General features: G+C 51.0%; 4 protein-coding genes across 4 annotated transcripts; all 4 read right to left on the bottom strand.

Annotated features, from left to right (window-relative positions):
• Positions 1-76: 76 nt before the first annotated feature.
• LOC4351222 (scarecrow-like protein 9) lies at positions 77-1707 on the bottom strand. Its single transcript, XM_015760901.2, has one exon. The coding sequence runs from the start codon at positions 1694-1696 to the stop codon at positions 95-97; it is 1602 nt and encodes a 533-aa protein (XP_015616387.2). The 5' UTR covers positions 1697-1707; the 3' UTR covers positions 77-94.
• A 2090-nt stretch (positions 1708-3797) lies between these two features.
• LOC4351220 (scarecrow-like protein 9) lies at positions 3798-5868 on the bottom strand. The gene has a single exon (XM_015760900.3). The coding sequence runs from the start codon at positions 5714-5716 to the stop codon at positions 3917-3919; it is 1800 nt and encodes a 599-aa protein (XP_015616386.2). The 5' UTR covers positions 5717-5868; the 3' UTR covers positions 3798-3916.
• Positions 5869-7298: 1430 nt separating this feature from the next.
• On the bottom strand, positions 7299-9605 carry LOC4351219 (scarecrow-like protein 14). The gene has a single exon (XM_015761440.3). It carries the CDS (start codon positions 9453-9455, stop codon positions 7527-7529), a length of 1929 nt encoding a protein of 642 aa, XP_015616926.1. The 5' UTR covers positions 9456-9605; the 3' UTR covers positions 7299-7526.
• Positions 9606-11021: 1416 nt separating this feature from the next.
• Positions 11022-13577, bottom strand: LOC107279284 (scarecrow-like protein 9). The gene has a single exon (XM_015760343.3). The coding sequence runs from the start codon at positions 13255-13257 to the stop codon at positions 11341-11343; it is 1917 nt and encodes a 638-aa protein (XP_015615829.1). The 5' UTR covers positions 13258-13577; the 3' UTR covers positions 11022-11340.
• Positions 13578-16058: the final 2481 nt, after the last annotated feature.

Below are 16058 nucleotides of genomic sequence, written 5' to 3'. Positions count from 1 at the left end.
CACAAGAAGAGTGATGCACTTTTCATGTCCAAAGATAAGTCTACTAACTTGCATTTTTTATGCAGAAAAAGAAGAAAAGAAAGAAACCAAACAGTCATCCGGAGGAAGTGTCTTGTGATTGGCGCACCCATGCGGAGTGAGCAAAGAGGATTCGTCCCATCCATCCCTGCAGCAGCCACTGCCCGTCCTCTCCCAGCAGAAAGTCCTTGTGATGGTACTTGTTCACCTCGTCCCTGATTGTATCAACGATATCTGGTCTCAGTTTCAGCTGCTGCATGCCTGCACGGTGGTTCCTGGCCTGCCACTGTTTGTACTTCTCAGGGCGCTCCACCAGGTCTGCACCCTCACAGGCGATGGCGTTGAGGGCGTAAGGCCCCAGAACGTTCTGCTCCAGCGCCAGCCGCAGCCCACTATCCCTTGGGGTGGTCGCGTCCAGTATGTCAAACAGAGCCGAGTAATACAAGAGCACTGCACGGAAGCGTGACAGGAAGGAGGCACCATAGCTATCATTGGTGATGCCTTGGATGAACACGTCTGGCTGCATCTTGCTGATGTTACGGAGGGCAACATCCCTGGGGTTTGGCCCGTCGCAGAAGACGCTCTCGTCCATCAGAGCACTGAAACTCCAGAGGTCATTCACCACAAGCACCTCATCAGGCTCGATGTGCAGGTCCTCGGCACCAACTGTCTCCCACTTTGCTGCTGCAACAGCTTGGAATCTGAATGGCACACGAAACTCATTGGCACAGCTGCTCAGGCAATGCCCAGCCTCCTCAATACGCTGAAATGGACGAAACGCCGGCTGGAGGATGTCAACGATGGTGATCCTCACCTCCGGCGGCCCGTCTTCCCTGCTTCCCAGCCGGCGGAGCAGGTCTGGCCAGTGCAGCCCACAGCGCGGGCCGTAATCAACTATGTGCAGCCTCTTCTTCCCTTGCACAGCTTGCATGATTGTCATGGCGGCAAACATGAGTGCCACCTTCGTGAAGCAGCAGGCTGCCATGTAGAGCTTGTACACCTTGAGGTACTCGACCAACGACATGCGCATCTGATTCTGATACAGATGCTTCCCTCTGCCAGCTAGCCGTGCCTCAAGCCCCTTGGCGAAGTAGTGAGCCACTCGCTGCATGGCGTCGCCTGTTGCCAAAGCGTGCTGCTTGATCTTCTTCAGCAGCTCGCCTGCAGATTGCTGGTTGTCTGTCGCCGTGGCCTGTGCACACTGGATCAGCAGCAACCGTAAGTCCACCACCTTGCTACTACTGCCTTTCTTGTCCTTCTTGTTGATCTTCTTCTCTGCCTCATTGTCCATGTCGATACGCAGCTTCTCCATGTCTTTGATGCATGTCTCGTGTGCGTGCAGCATCAGTTCGTCCAGCAACTCGCGAGCACCAGCCTCCTGTGTCCCTGCAATCGTCAAGGCAGCTAATTTACTGGTCCTCCCCAGTTCCTCCTCCAGCTGCTGCTCGTCCCTGTCATGGTTTTTCTTCTTTCGTCCCCTACAATGACCATCACTTGATACTTGATCCACCGTCTCCAGCGTTCTGAAGCTGTTGTTTCTGGGCAACAACTTGCTGGCCTCTCCCATGCCCTTCGAGAACACCCTAACCACTTCACTGCCCGGCAACATATTGTTGGCCTCCTCTGTGCTGCCCCTGTTGACACACTGCAAGTTGGTGATAGCAGCAGAAGAACCCATCTCATCCTCCATGAGCATACGAGAGACGTAGGAGAGAAGTTGGTTGTCCAATGATGAGGGATCTGTGCCATCACTGTTGGAGAGGGGTGTTGCGGGGAGGTCAAAGAAGACAGGTGGTGGGGATGGTGCTTCGTTCTCCTTGAGGAGGGCCTCCCAAAAGAAATCCTCTGGGTTGGCCATGCTGATAATCATTCAATGGTGGTAGCCTTTGCTCTTGCTCGCCATATCATGAGACAGCAGCAAATACCCTGTCTATAACTCCAACCTAGTGTGTGATGATTCCAATAACCTAGTACAAACAGGACATGGAAATGAAGATGACTCCAAGATTGCTTTGAGAATGCAGACAAGGTAATAATATACGTCCTTTGTTTTTATTTTTCTTTACCTGTTCAACATGACTATCCTTGGAAAACATTAATTTTAGAACATGAAAAAAAATACTTGTTACTCCGTATCAACACACTGTTAAATATATATGTTTTTTTTGCATGGGAATACAAAGTTATTATATGTATATTTTTTTGAAGGGGATATATCCGCCATTGTAGAGGGAATGCTGACAGGGAGAACTGGACTAGTCATGTGCTACCCATGTTGAGTGGGCAAAGAGGATGCGGCCCTTCCAGCCCTGAAGAAGCCACTATTGATCCTCCTCAATGACAAAATCTTTGTGGTAGTGGTTCTTAACCATCATAACTTTCTCCCTGTTCAAGGGCAGCTGCCTCAACCCGAATTAAATTTGAAAATATATTGTTTCATTTATTTTTTCCCCAAAAATATCCGAGATGCAATATTTTTTTGGCCCAAATATACCGTCGATATCACTGAACCGTCGCGCAAAAATGACGAGGGCATGACGACGTGGACGGTCTCGCACGGTGTCATGAGGTGATGGAGCAAGACCGCTTTGTGTCACGCGGATGGCCAAACAGCGAGACCGACATTCAAATTGATTAATTTGTTTACAATAGTATCGACTCATGCCATGTTGAGAAGGTGATCAGATGTTCAGAATTTCTACCAGGAGGATTGTTGTGATAACTGGTAATTGACTTTCTACTATGAACTTGGAAACCATGTCTTTACTAACAATTGTGCTGGTTTATCAGTACCGCTGAGGAATTGTATACCCTGGAATCCTGTTGTATTAGCACAATAATAGTATAGAATTTTAATCTGATAGGCTAGGAGCACTGGTACCTTGTGGTACTGATGGCTTGGCCCTTCCATTCCTCAATGTTTCTTTGATCCTTAACAATCTGCAAATCTTGGTTTTGGAGCCACTTCTTCCCTTGTCCTATCTAAAGAAGCAATGATCATTAAATATAATTTGATGGAGAACAGAGGACTCTATTGCATTGATACAAGGAAGCAGCCAAAACTACACCAGTCTTATCTGATTGAATGATGTAGCTGAGGACCATGTAACATAGTGAATGATGTAGCCTGTGACCTGGGTATTGTATATTCTCATAATGCAAAGGCAATTTGCAAATTCAATCCAAGCTGTTTGACAGATAAATATGTGCAGATGTCAAATCATTGTAAAAAGGGCAGGTGCAAGGAAACTTAACAACTTCACCCTGAACTATGTTACTGTTCTCAGTCAATTCTTCAAGTTGAAAGGACTCAACACATAATGTCTGTAGACTGCAGTCTGTAGAGGCAAAATCCAGGCAAGTGCAGAATACAACCATAATATGCAGCAGCACTATTCCAGTATTATTCATTTTTCTAATTTGCATTTTCTTGTGATGCTCTTGGTAAGGCCGAAGAGGACGGAAAAGGATGGAGGCATCAATTCCTTCAACCCATTCATACCCAACAATTTTCCTGGTGATTGATAGCATGGTGGTGTTTTAGTTTTGCTGAGAACAGGGTTTGATGTTTTCCATGCTTGGCTTGGATTCATTACCCACCTTCTCCTCCTTGTTGGCATATTATACGGCTGATGGCTGTTACAAGGAAAATAAACAGGTCATGTTGCAACTGGAGCAATCAAAGTACTTCTAGTACTGGTAAGTATTACTCTAGGTGTCCTTGCTCTACATGTTGACAATACTAGCACGTTCATAATTAAAGAAACTTGCCAGGCTGCTAAAATGCAAATCGCTGTAACATTCTGTGCACACGATGCACTTTTCATGTCCAAAGATAAGTCTACTAACTTGCATTTTTTATGCAGAAAAAGAAGAAAAGAAAAAAAAAACCAAACAGTCATCCGGAGGAATTGTCTTGTTGTTGTGGCACCCATGCGGAGTGAGCAAAGAGGACTCGCCCCATCCATCCCTGCAGCAGCCACTGCCCGTCCTCTCCCAGCAGAAAGTCCTTATGGTGGTACTTGTTCACCTCTTCCCTGATTGTATCAACGATATCTGGTCTCAGTTTCAGCTGCTGCATGCCTGCACGGTGGTTCCTGGCCTGCCACTGTCTGTACTTCTCAGGGCGCTCCACCAGGTCTGCACCCTCACAGGCGATGGCGTTGAGGGCATAAGGCCCCAGAACGTTCTGCTCCAGCGCCAGCCGCAGCCCACTCTCCCTTGGGGTGGTGGCGTCCAGCATGTCAAACAGAGCCGAGTAATACAAGAGCGCTCCACGAAAGCGTGACAGGAAGGAGGCACCATAGCCACCATTGATGATGCCTTGGATGAACACGTCTGGCTGCATCTTGCTGATGTTACGGAGGGCAACATCCCTGGGGTTTGGCCCATCGCAGAAGATACTCTCGTCCATCAGAGCACTGAAACTCCAGAGGTCATTCACCACAAGCACCTCATCAGGCTCGATGTGCAGGTCCTCGGCACCAACCGTCTCCCACTTTGCTGCTACAACAGCTTGGAATCTGAATGGCACGCGGAACTCATTGGCACAGCTGCTCAGGCAATGCCCTGCCGCCTCAATACGCTGAAATGGACGAAACCCAGGCTGGGGGATGTCAACGATGGTGATCCTCACCTCTGGCGGCCCGTCTTCCCTGCTCCCCAGCCGGCGGAACAGGTCTGGCCAGTGCAGCCCACAGCGTATGCCATAATCAACTATGTGCAGCCTCTTCTTCCCTTGCACAGCTTGCATGATTGTCATGGCAGCAAACATGAGCGCCACCTTCTTGAAGCAGCAGGCTGCCATGTAGAGCTTGTACACCTTGAGGTACTCCACCAACGACATGCGCACATGATTCTGATACAGATGCTTCCCGCTGCCAGCTAGCCGTGCCTCAAGCCCCTTGGCGAAGTAGTGAGCCACTCGCTGCATGGCGTCGCCTGTTGCCAAAGCGTGCTGCTTGATCTTCTTCAGCAGCTCGCCTGCAGATTGCTGGTTGTCTGTCGCCATGGCCTGTGCACACTGGATCAGCAGCATCCGTAAGTCCACCACCTTGCTACTACTGCCTTTCTTGCCCTTCTTTTTGATGGTCTTATCTGCCTCATTGTCCATGTCGATGCGCAGCTTCTCCATGTCTTTGATGCATGTCTCGTGCGAGTGCAGCATCAGTTCGTCCAGCAACTCGCGAGCACCAGCCTCCTCCGTCCCTGCATTCGTCATGGCAGCTAATTTACTGCTCCTCCCCAGTTCCTCCTCCAGCTGCTGCTCATCCCTGTCATGGTTTTTCTTCTTTCCTCCCCTACAATGACCATGACTTGATACTTGATCCACCGTCTCCAGCATTCTGAAGCTGTTGTTTCTAGGCAGCAACTTGCTGGCCTCTTCCATGCCCTTCAAGAACGCCCTAACCACTTCACTGCCCGGCAACATATTGTTGGCCTCCTCTGTGCTGCCCCTGTTGACACACTGCAAGTTGGTGACAGCAGCAGAAGAACCCATCTCATCCTCCATGAGCATACTAGTGACGTAGGAGAGAAGTTGGTTGTCCAACAATGACGAGGGATCTGTACTGCCATCACTGTTGGCGAGGGGTGTTGGGGGGAGTTCAAAGAAGACAGGTGATGGGGATGGTGCTTCGTTCTCCTTGAGGAGGGCCTCCCAAAAGAAATCCTCTGGGTTGGCCATGCTGATAATCATTCAATGGTGGTAGCCTTTGCTCTTGCTCGTCATATCATGAGGCAGGAGCAAATACCCTGTCCATAACTCCAACCTAATGTGTGATGATTCCAATAACCTAGTACAAATAGGACATGGAAATGGAGATTACTCCAAGGTTGCTTTGAGAATGCAGACAAGGTAATAATATACGTCCTTCGTTTTTATTTTTCTTTACCTGTTCAACATGACTATCCTTGGAAACATTAATTTTAGAACATGAAAAAAAAATACTTGTTACCCCGTATCAACACACAGTTAAATATATATGTTTTTTTTTTGCATGGGAATACAAAGTTATTATATGTATTTTTTTTGAAGGGGATATATCCGCCATTGTAGAGGGAATGCTGACAGCGAGAACTGGACTAGTCATGTGCAACCCATGTTGAGTGGGCAAAGAGGATGCGGCTCTTCCAGCCCTGAAGAAGCCACTATTGATCCTCCTCAATGACAAAATCCTTGTGGTAGTGTTTCTTAACCATCATAATTTCCTCCCTGTTCTAGGGCAGCTGCCTCAAGCCAAATTAAATTTGAAAATATACTGTTCCATTTAATTTTTCCCCAAAAATATCTGAGATGCAATAATTTTTTGGCACAAATATACCGTCGATATCACTGAATCGTCGCGCAAAAATGACGAGGGCATGATGACGTGGACAGTCTCGCATGGTGTCATGTGGCGACGGAGCAAGACTGCTCTGTATCACGCGGATGGATGGCCAAACAGCGAGACCGACATTCTAATTGATTAATTAGTTGATTAGCGATTAATTAATTATTAATCACTTATTATTGTTAATTAATCGCTAATCGGATAATTAATCTATTTCCAAAACGTTGTTGCTGTTTTGCCGTGCGAGACCGCTCGGTCTCACACCCGCGCCATGTGAGCCCGAGCAGTCTTGCGCCGTCGCTGTTCAAGACCATCCGTGTTGTCACATTTTTATCATTTTCGCACAACGGTTCAGCGATATCGACTTTATATTTGTGCCAAAAAAATTGTATCCTGAGTATTTCTGAGAAAAAAGAATAGACAATATATTTTTCAAAATTAATTCGCCTAAAGCCTGCCTGTTGGTTCCTGACTTGCCACTGCTTGTATGCCCACCCGGTCCTTCCCTCCTTCACAGGCAATTGCGTTCATGGGCATCCCATCCAAAGATGTCCTGCTCCAGCACCAACCGCAGTTGGCTCTCGGGTGCGTGACAAGAAAGGTGATGCCTTGGGAGCCATTTACAATGCCTTGGACAAACACGTCCAGCTGCATATCTTCCATATGGCTGTGTTTAGTTTCTGAAATTGGAGAGAAGTTTGGGGAAAGTTGGTAGTTTGGAAAAAAAGTTAGAAGTTTATGTGAGTAGGAAAGTTTTGGATGTGATGGAAAGTTGGGACTTTGGGGGAAGTTTGGTGTGATCTAAACATGGCCTATGTTAGTATTGTGTCGAGGACGATTTCCCAGGGCACTCCTGCTGTCTGTGACAACGTACACTCTCGTCCATTAAGATCCTGAAATTGAAAAGGTCATTGACCGTGAGTACCTCATCAGGGAAGGCTGTCTCCATGTTGAGGTCCTCCTCCTCTATGGCCATTTTATTTATTTATAGGATTAACTGGAGTAGTAAATCAGGTAGTGGTCAGTGGTCACCATGACCAAGGAGGAGCAAAAATGTGATACAAGAAACATACAATAGGGTTTACTCAACCATGGTCCACATCGATCATAGACATGGTTGTACTTATGATGTGCATATCTGAAAATTGGTATAAATAATTGGTAAGAGGCTAAGAGCTAGTGTTGGGCAACCCAAGTGGACAAGGCGTAGAGCACGCGGCCCTTCCACCTGTGCAGCAACCAGCGTTGATCCTCGTCCACCACGAAGTCCTTGTGGTACTTGTCCCTCACCTTGTCCAGCACCAGCCTCACAACCTGCGGATTCAGCGGCAGCTGCCTCAGCCCCGCGCGCTGGTTCCTCGCCTGCCACTGCTTGTACATCTCCGGCCGCTCCACCCGCTCCGCGCCCTCGCAGGCGATCACGTTCAGAGCCGCCCGCCCGAAGATGTCCCGCTCCACCAGCATCCGCTCGTGGCTCTCCCGCCCCACCGTCGCGTCCAGCAGGTCGAACTGCGCCGCGTAGTAGTAGAGAGCCTCCCGGAAGCGTGTCAGGAAGTAGGTCGCGCCGTAGGCTCCGTTCATGATGCCATGGATGAACACGTCGGGGCGCATCCTGCGGATGTTCCCCAGCACCTCGTCCCTGGGGCTCCTGCTGCTGTCCTCCTGCAGGCTCTCGTCCATCACGTTCCTGAAATGGCACAGGCTGATCACCACCACCACCTCGTCTTCCTCCGCCTCGCCCAGCTCCTCCCGCCTCACGCTCTCCTTCTTCGTCGCCGCGATGCCGTGGAACTTGAACGGCACGCCGAGCTCGTCGGCGTACCTGCTCAGCCGCCGCCCGGTCTCCTCGATGTGTTGGTCAGGGCGGAATCCCGGCTGAGGTAGGTCAATGCCGGTGATCCTCACCTCCGGTGGGCCGCCTCTCCGTGCCGCGAGCTCGCGCAGCAACCCAGGCCACTGGAACCCGTAGCTGAGGCCGTAGTCGACGATATGCAGCTTGCGCCTCCCGGCGACGGCGTCGTAGATGGTCTTGTTGGAGAAGACGAAGGCCACCTTCTTGCAGCAGCAGGCTTCCATGTACAGCCGGTACGCCTTGAGGAAGTCGACCACGGAGGTGCGCTGCGACATGAGCGACTGGTACACCTGGCTCCCCGTGCCGGCGAGCCGGGCCTCCAGCCCTTGCGCGAAGCAGTGCGCCAGCCTCTGTCCGGCGTCTCCCCACGCCGACGAGTGCTGCTTGATCTGCCTCAGCAGCTCGTGCGCGCTCCGGCGGTCGTCCGTGGCCACCGCCTGCGCGCAGTGGAGCAGCAGGTTGTGCAGGTCCACCGGCTCGGTGTGGATCACAGTGCGTCTCCCCCGCGCCTTCTTGCTGCTGCTGCTCTTGGACTTGAGGCTCAGCTGCTTCACCCCCTTCATGCAAATCTCGTGCTCCTGGAGCATCATTTCGTCGAACATCTGGCGTGCACCTTCCTCCTCCAGCTCCGGCTCGGGCGCCATCAGTTTGGTGGCCCTGCCAGTGCCAGCTTCCAAGTCGTCGTCCCTGCAGTTGACTTTCTTGCTGTTGATTGCACCATGAGCATGAGCTGCAGCTGCTCCCCCGACCCCCCCGAGCATTCCATGTCCGTCGACGACTACCTCACCCTGAACCTGCAACTGCAAGGTAGTAGAAGAGTCGGTCGAGAGGAGGAGGGTGTTGGTGGGCAGGAACTTGTTGGCTTCCTCCATGCCCTTGAGGAACGCCATGTTGACCATGTCGAGGCCGCCGGAGTACTGGTGGTCAACGCTGTGGACCGCAGCAGTGGGGAAAGTCTTGGCGGTGGCCGCCTCGTCATCGAAGAAGGGGCGGCTGGGCGGGGCATCGGAGGAGGAGGACGACGACGAGGCGCCGGCGGCGGAGGAGGGGGAGGAGGCGAGGATCTGGGCGAATGGCTGCTGGGCGCGGAGGAGGGCGGGGTGGTCGGGGTACTGGTAGAAGAAGTGGTCGTGGACGTCGTCCTCCATGAGGAGGCGGGAGATGTAGGGGAGGACCATGTCGTTGTCGAACTCCTCCTCCGCTGCCGGCCATCGGAATCGGAGGGACTCCGCCGCCTCCGGCGTGGTAGCCATTGCCTACCAGTTCCTTCCACTATCACTAGCTATTAATCAAGTGCAATTAAATTGAAGGATTAAGGATGATGGGAAGGAGGGCGGCGGCATGGAATGGAATGGATCGAGCAGAGCAGCTACCCTCTAGCTGCCTGCCTGTGTCGCAGGTTTGGTTTGGTTTTCTTTTCAAGACCAAATTAAAAGCAACTACAATACCAGTATGAATCTGAAGCTTTATTTTAAATTCACCACTATCATGGTGCACCTAGGACTAATTTACTGAAATACTTATTTATGCAACCACTGTACTACAACTAGTTTTATTGAAGCCAATGACAAAATGGACGAAGTTGCACCAACCCAATATACTTCTATATATTATACTACTGGTACTAGTATGCCAAATCGTTTGCTGCTATTGACCGTCCCAAGCAATCGGGAAACTTAATCAACTTGTTCCCTCTTATTGAAAACAACTTCTTCTCCATAAGCAACTCAACAAATTATATCCTGCTCCTATTTAGGACTAGTATATTAACTGCTACTATCTAGTTATTACTGAATTACTCCTACGGTCCTACTACCTAAACCTCCAGAAGTCATGGCTAAAATATACAAGCAGATGCTTCAAGGACATAGCAAAAGACATACTCCTAGTCACCTAACGAAAAAGGACAGATCAAACTCCATCAGTCTGTAATTATCAAACCATATCAGCACATGGAATGATGAACCAAACTAGCAGTATTTCAGACCTGCTATTCCAGTAAACAAAGGAACACTACCGAGAAATATGTAGTACTACAAGAATTTGTAAGGAAAGCTGGTAAACTTTGAAGCCTAATGTTCAGTGTGCCGTGTGCCGGTGTGCGTTGAAAACTCAATGTTCATCTTAAAATACTAAGCACTCCTAACAGATGAAGCCATGGACCAACAGTTGACTATCTATCATACAACAGATTTGAAGATTTCTAACTAGTGGACCTTTCTCAGGTATGATCAAGATTTATATAACATCCTGAACTTCGTCGAAGTTCACCTTCCATATAATTTATTGTTGCAAGGTAAGGAGCCATTTTTTTTATTTGGAATCATCAATGTCAATTTCACATAATACTCCTACTCCCTCCGTACTCGTAAAGGAAGTCGTTTAGGACAGCGACACGGTCTCCAAAACACAACTTTGACTTCTTTTTCTATAAAAATATTGATTGAAAAGTGATATATGTATATTTATGAAGGTATTTTTCAAGATAAATCTATTCATATAGTTTTTTATATTTTCAAACTCAACAACTTTTATGATTTATATTCCTAAGGTTTGACTTAAACATTGTCCTAAACGACTTCCTTTATAAGTATGGAGGGAGTATGTCACAGATCAAGTCCCAGCTGTCATCAACTCTCCACAAAAATGGCAGAAAAATAACACTCGTTGAATCTGGTGAACAACCCCCCCTCCTCCCTTTTGATGTACTTGTCTGACTGAAATACAAGGATATCCAGCAAGAACTGCCTGCGGAAGTGAATCCTGTGGGAAACAGGGGGGAATGTATGACATGTTTTATTTTGCGGACAGCAGACATATACTTTGAATACCCCACGCACTATTTATTTTTGTTAATATGCACTGCTAACTGTTATCTGATTTGAAATCCCAACAATCAGAATTGAAACTGAACTTTTTGGAAGAACAGATTTCACAACTTTTTGAGTGCATCCACACAAACATATACCAAAAAAAGAAAATCTAATGTAGCTCTAACCGTGCATCTAATTTACAGTGCAAATAAAACAGTCTATCATGTACTATAACTAGACTAGATCTCAATGTGTAAACAATTCATCAAGCAGAAGAAGGTAATTGAAGTGAGCTAAAAGAGGGGGGGGGGGGGGGGATTTGTGATCATGGATGATGAGCAACCCATGTGGACATGGCGTACAGTATCCGTCCCTTCCATCCCTGCAGCAGCCAATTGTGATCCACGTCGATGACGAAGTCTTTGTGATAGAGGCTTTTCACCTTGCCCCTCACAAGCTCAACCACCTCAGCCTCCAATGGCAGCTGCCTCAGCCCGGCGCGATGGTTGCGCACCTGCCACTGCTTGTACGTCTCCGGCCGATCAACTCTGTCTGCGCCCTCGCAGGCGATGACGTTGAGGGCGCATCGCCCCAACATGTCCCGCTCGATGAGCAGCCGATCGTCGTTGTCGCGCGGGATGGTGGCGTCCAGCATGTCGAAGTGCGCCGAGTAGAAGAAGAGAGCCTCCCTGAAGCGCGTCACGAAGAAGGGCGCACCGTACGCGCCGTTGACGACGCACTGGACGAACACGTGAGGCCTCATGTCGCGGATGTTGTCGAGCACCACGTCTCTGGGGCTCGGGCTGTCCACGACCACGCTCTCGTCTTGCAGGGTGTTCAATCCATGGAGGCAGTTCACGACGAGCACCTCCTCTTCTTCTTCTTCTGGGTCGAGATGGAGGTCCTCGCGGCGGACCGTCTCCCACTTTGCGGCAATGGCGCGGAACTTGAATGGCACGCCGAACTGGCGCGCGCAGATGCTCAGCCGGCGGCCTGTCTCCTCGATCTGGTCGGCTGGCCGGAACCCAGGCTGCGGGACGTCGATGCCGGTCATCCTCACCTCCGGCGGTCCGCCTTCCCTGGCTCCCAGCAAAAAGAACAAAGCTGGCCACTGGAATCCGTAGCTGAGGCCGTAGTCGACGATGTGCAGCTTGCGCCTCCCGGCGACGGCGTTGTAGATGGTCTTGTTCGAGAAGATGACGCTCACTTTCTTGATGCAGCAGGCCGCCGTGAACAGCTTGTACGCCTTGAGGAAGTCCACCGTCGACGTGCGCTTCGCGACGAGCGACTGGTACATCTGGCTCCCCGTTCCGGCGAGACGCGCCTCTAGCCCCTCAGCGAAGCAGCACGCCATCCTCTGCGTCGCGTCCCCTCTCGCCGACGAGTTCTGCTTGATCTGCTTCAGCAGCTCGGTGGCGCTCCGCCAGTCTCCCGTCGCCACAGCCTGCGCGCAGTGGATGAGCAGGGTGTGTAGGTCGACCACCGCCGTCTTCGCGCGTGACGCTCTTCGGCCGTTCTTGTCGGCCTGGCTCTGGCTGCCCATGGCGACGCGCAGCTCATCTATCCCCTTAATGATCATCTGGTACCCATTGAGAATTATTTCGTCGAATATCTCGTCGGCGGCGGCGGCGTCGTCATGTTCTGGCGCCATCAGCTTGCTGCTCCTGCTGGTCTCCGTCTCCAGGTCGTCCTCCTCGGCGTGCCTGTTCTTCCGGCCCCTGCCGCCGCCGCTTGGTCCGAACGTGAAGGTGGGTTGAATATCCAGCACCGGCTCTGCCTTGAAGCCAGAGAAGAGGGTGTTGTTTGTGGGCAGGAACTTGGTGGCCTCCTCCCTGCCCTTGAGGAACGCCATGTAGAGCATCTCCATGTCGTCCGGCGCGCTCTGGGTGTCGGCGTCGTGGTCGGGCATGGCGAGCGTGTCGGGGACGGAGGTGGAGTTGGTCGTATTGTTGTTGATGGTGGTGTCGTCGGAGGAAGAAGATGTGGCAGGGGCATGGAGGATTTGGGCGTAAGACTGCTGGGCTTGGAGGAGGGCGGGGTGGTCGGGGAACTGGTAGAAGAACTTGTCGTCGATGTCGTCCTCCATGAGGATGCGTGAGATGAAGGGGAGGAGGAGGTCGTCATTGACATTGTTGGGGTCGTCATCGTGGTGCGGCGTCGGGGGCAGGTCCAGGAAGAGCGACGGGGAGAATGGCTGCTCGATGGCGACGACGAGTTCCTCCGGCTTCGGCGCGGCAGCCATGGCCTCCCGATGCCTCCACTCTCTCCAGGTACTTTGGATGGAGGGGAAGAGAGTGGAGGCGATGATGGGTGTCTGTGTGTTGCGTGGAGGGGACGAGGGAGACACCAATCACATGAGACATGGATGGATGGATGGATCATGAAAGGCAGGCAGGCAGGTTCCAGGAAGACGACAGCATCAAGACGCAGCTCCTCAACTCTTGCTTTAATTTACACAATATATAATCGATCTCTAAAGCTCTTGTCTCGTGAAATTCATCCAACTTGTACACTTTTTAAGTTTATTTCAAGATTTTAAGTTTCACAATCGATAGATTTTTAGAGAATTGCCCATGTCTCTGGTGGTGTTTGACAATGCCTGACTTCACTAGGCGGTTCATCGTCGAATGGTTACAGGGTGTGGATTTTGGATGTCATCCTCAATGAGAAGGCGGGAGATGTTGGGGAGGGCCATGTCATCATGCATGGAACGCCAGCATGGTCAGGCCGGCCATAGGAGGGAGGGAGGGACTCCGGCCTTCGGCGTCGCACCCACAAATTCCTTCCGTTCCACTATCAGTCTACTTTTTGAGAATTACACATCCATCCTGGAGTGGTTCGCTATCGATGGGTACGTCGCCTACTACTGAAAGCACAAAGTCGTTAATTTCTGAAAAATTCGTTTCCATGAGAAGTCGAATCTAGGGCCTAAATTACTATTGAGACTCTTATAACCATTAGGCTATAGGCCCTTACGCCCACTATCAGTGTACTTCACTGCACTTTAATGGGAAGGATCAAGGATATGAAGGTTCTGGGGCAAATCAAGCAGCAAGTGGGTACGATTATTACACGACACTCAATCTAACCAGATATTTTTTTTTTCCTATAAATGTTTAGACGACATGCAAATAATAGGTGTGATTATACCTAGGTGTAGAAAATCCATGTCTGTTTCTCTCTCGCTTATGTCTCGCTACTCAAGCTGACCATAATAAGTGCTCCACTCTTGTAAAAACGGAATCGGCTATACTTCTGTCGATAGAAAATACGACCCCAAATCTTGCATATTTTGGACCACTGGATATGCTTCGCGATTCGTGCTCCAGTTGCATCTTCTCCAACTCCGGCGACCTCTTCTTTTACGGCGCCGGCGACAACCCAAAATCCGGCAGAGGGTCGACGAATTAGGGTCCCGGGGTGGGGGTGGGAGGAAGAGGGGGGAGTTCACAGGCTTTAGAGGGATGGCCGTGGGAGGCGGCAGACCGGCGGTGGGCGGCGGCGCCGCCGCCGAAACCGTGGGGTCGGGAGCGGGCGGTGGGCCGGTGTAAGTGGTGGGGGCAAGCGGAAAGAGTGGTAGGAGGAGGCGGCCGGTGGTGGCGCCCCGCCGCCGGCAACGGGGAGGACGGCGGCACAGCTCGCCGCCGCTGAAACCGCGGGGTCGGGAGCGGGCGGGGGGCCGGTGTAAGTGGCGGGGGCAAGCGGAAAGAGTGTTAGGTGGAGGCGGCCGGTGGTGGCGCCCCGCTGCCGGCAACGGGGAAGACGGCGGCACGGGACAGCTCGCCGCCGCTGAAACTGCGGGGACGGGAGCGGGCGGTGGGCCGGTGTAAGTGGCGGGGGCAAGCGGAAAGAGTGTTAGGTGGAGGCGGCCGGTGGTGGCGCCCCACCACCGGCAACGGGGAAGACGGCGGCACGGGACAGCTCGCCGCCACTGGAGAGGAGAGGGAGGGGGAAAGGGAGAGGGAGGGGGTTAGCCTGGGGGGCTTGTCAGCGCCGTTAACACCTTTTGACCAGCCGGCGAGGCCAGGTGGGACGACGGCGGCGGTGCAGGAGGTGTACGGTGCTGAGAGGAGGGGAGCTCTCGAGGCTCGAGTGACTTGTGCCGTTGTGCGGCGGCAGAGAGAAAAAAGAAAAACTGGTTAGGGTTTTGTGGACTTCGCACAAATCTTAAATCAATCCAATGGTCTGAAATTTGCAAGATACTAGGAGGAGTTTTCTGTCAAATGAGGAGTAGACAGTCCCTTTCCTTTTCAATATCAAAACAACAATATGAAGCTAAAGCTTGACCACCGACCAGGGACCACCATCATGCACCTAGGACTAGTTAATTGAAATATTTCAGAAGATTTATGTTGGCATGTACGCGTCGTATGCAAGCACTAGGCCAAATGCTCCTATTAGTTTATTGAAGCCAAAGACCAAATGGATCAGGCCAGGTACACCAACCCAAGATATGCCAAATTGTTTTGCTGCCACTGACCATCCCAACGAAAAGAAAACCCGATCAACTTGTTCTTTGTTACTAGAAGAGAATTAACCGTCGCAGGGAAAAGTAAACCCATTCAACTTGACGGTCAATGGCAGCAAAACAATATGGCCGCTACATCTCGCTCCTATTTAGTAGTAGTATATTAAGAGCATATCCATCTGCCTCTCCAATTGACTCTTCAAGTTAAATTTTACCTATTCTAAAAAAACCATATTCCAACAGCCTCTCCAACTCACTGGTCAAGCTATTTAGCTGGCCAAATCCTCCTCCTTGCTAGCTAAATTTGGCCAGTCTATTTGGCTGGCCAATGGTGGGCCCCACACTACCAATCTCCTCCACCCCCTCTCTCTCTTGCATCTGTCTCTTTCCCACCCAATCTCGACGCCGGCACACTGCTACGAGAGGCGGCGAGCTCGAGCATGGCAACTAGGCGATGAGACATGGGGAGGAGCATTGCTACAGGAGGTGAAGACGGCGCCCGCCCCGCCGCTCGCCGTAGCCCGCTGTAGCCGTTGGTGTTAACGACCAAATTTGGTAATATCAGCATCGGAGAT

Source organism: Oryza sativa, chromosome 11 (assembly GCF_034140825.1).
Source record: "Oryza sativa Japonica Group chromosome 11, ASM3414082v1".
Taxonomy (NCBI): Eukaryota; Viridiplantae; Streptophyta; class Magnoliopsida; order Poales; family Poaceae; genus Oryza; species Oryza sativa.
Note: the sequence above shows the minus strand (reverse complement) of the source record. Positions and strands in the feature narration are given on the sequence as shown.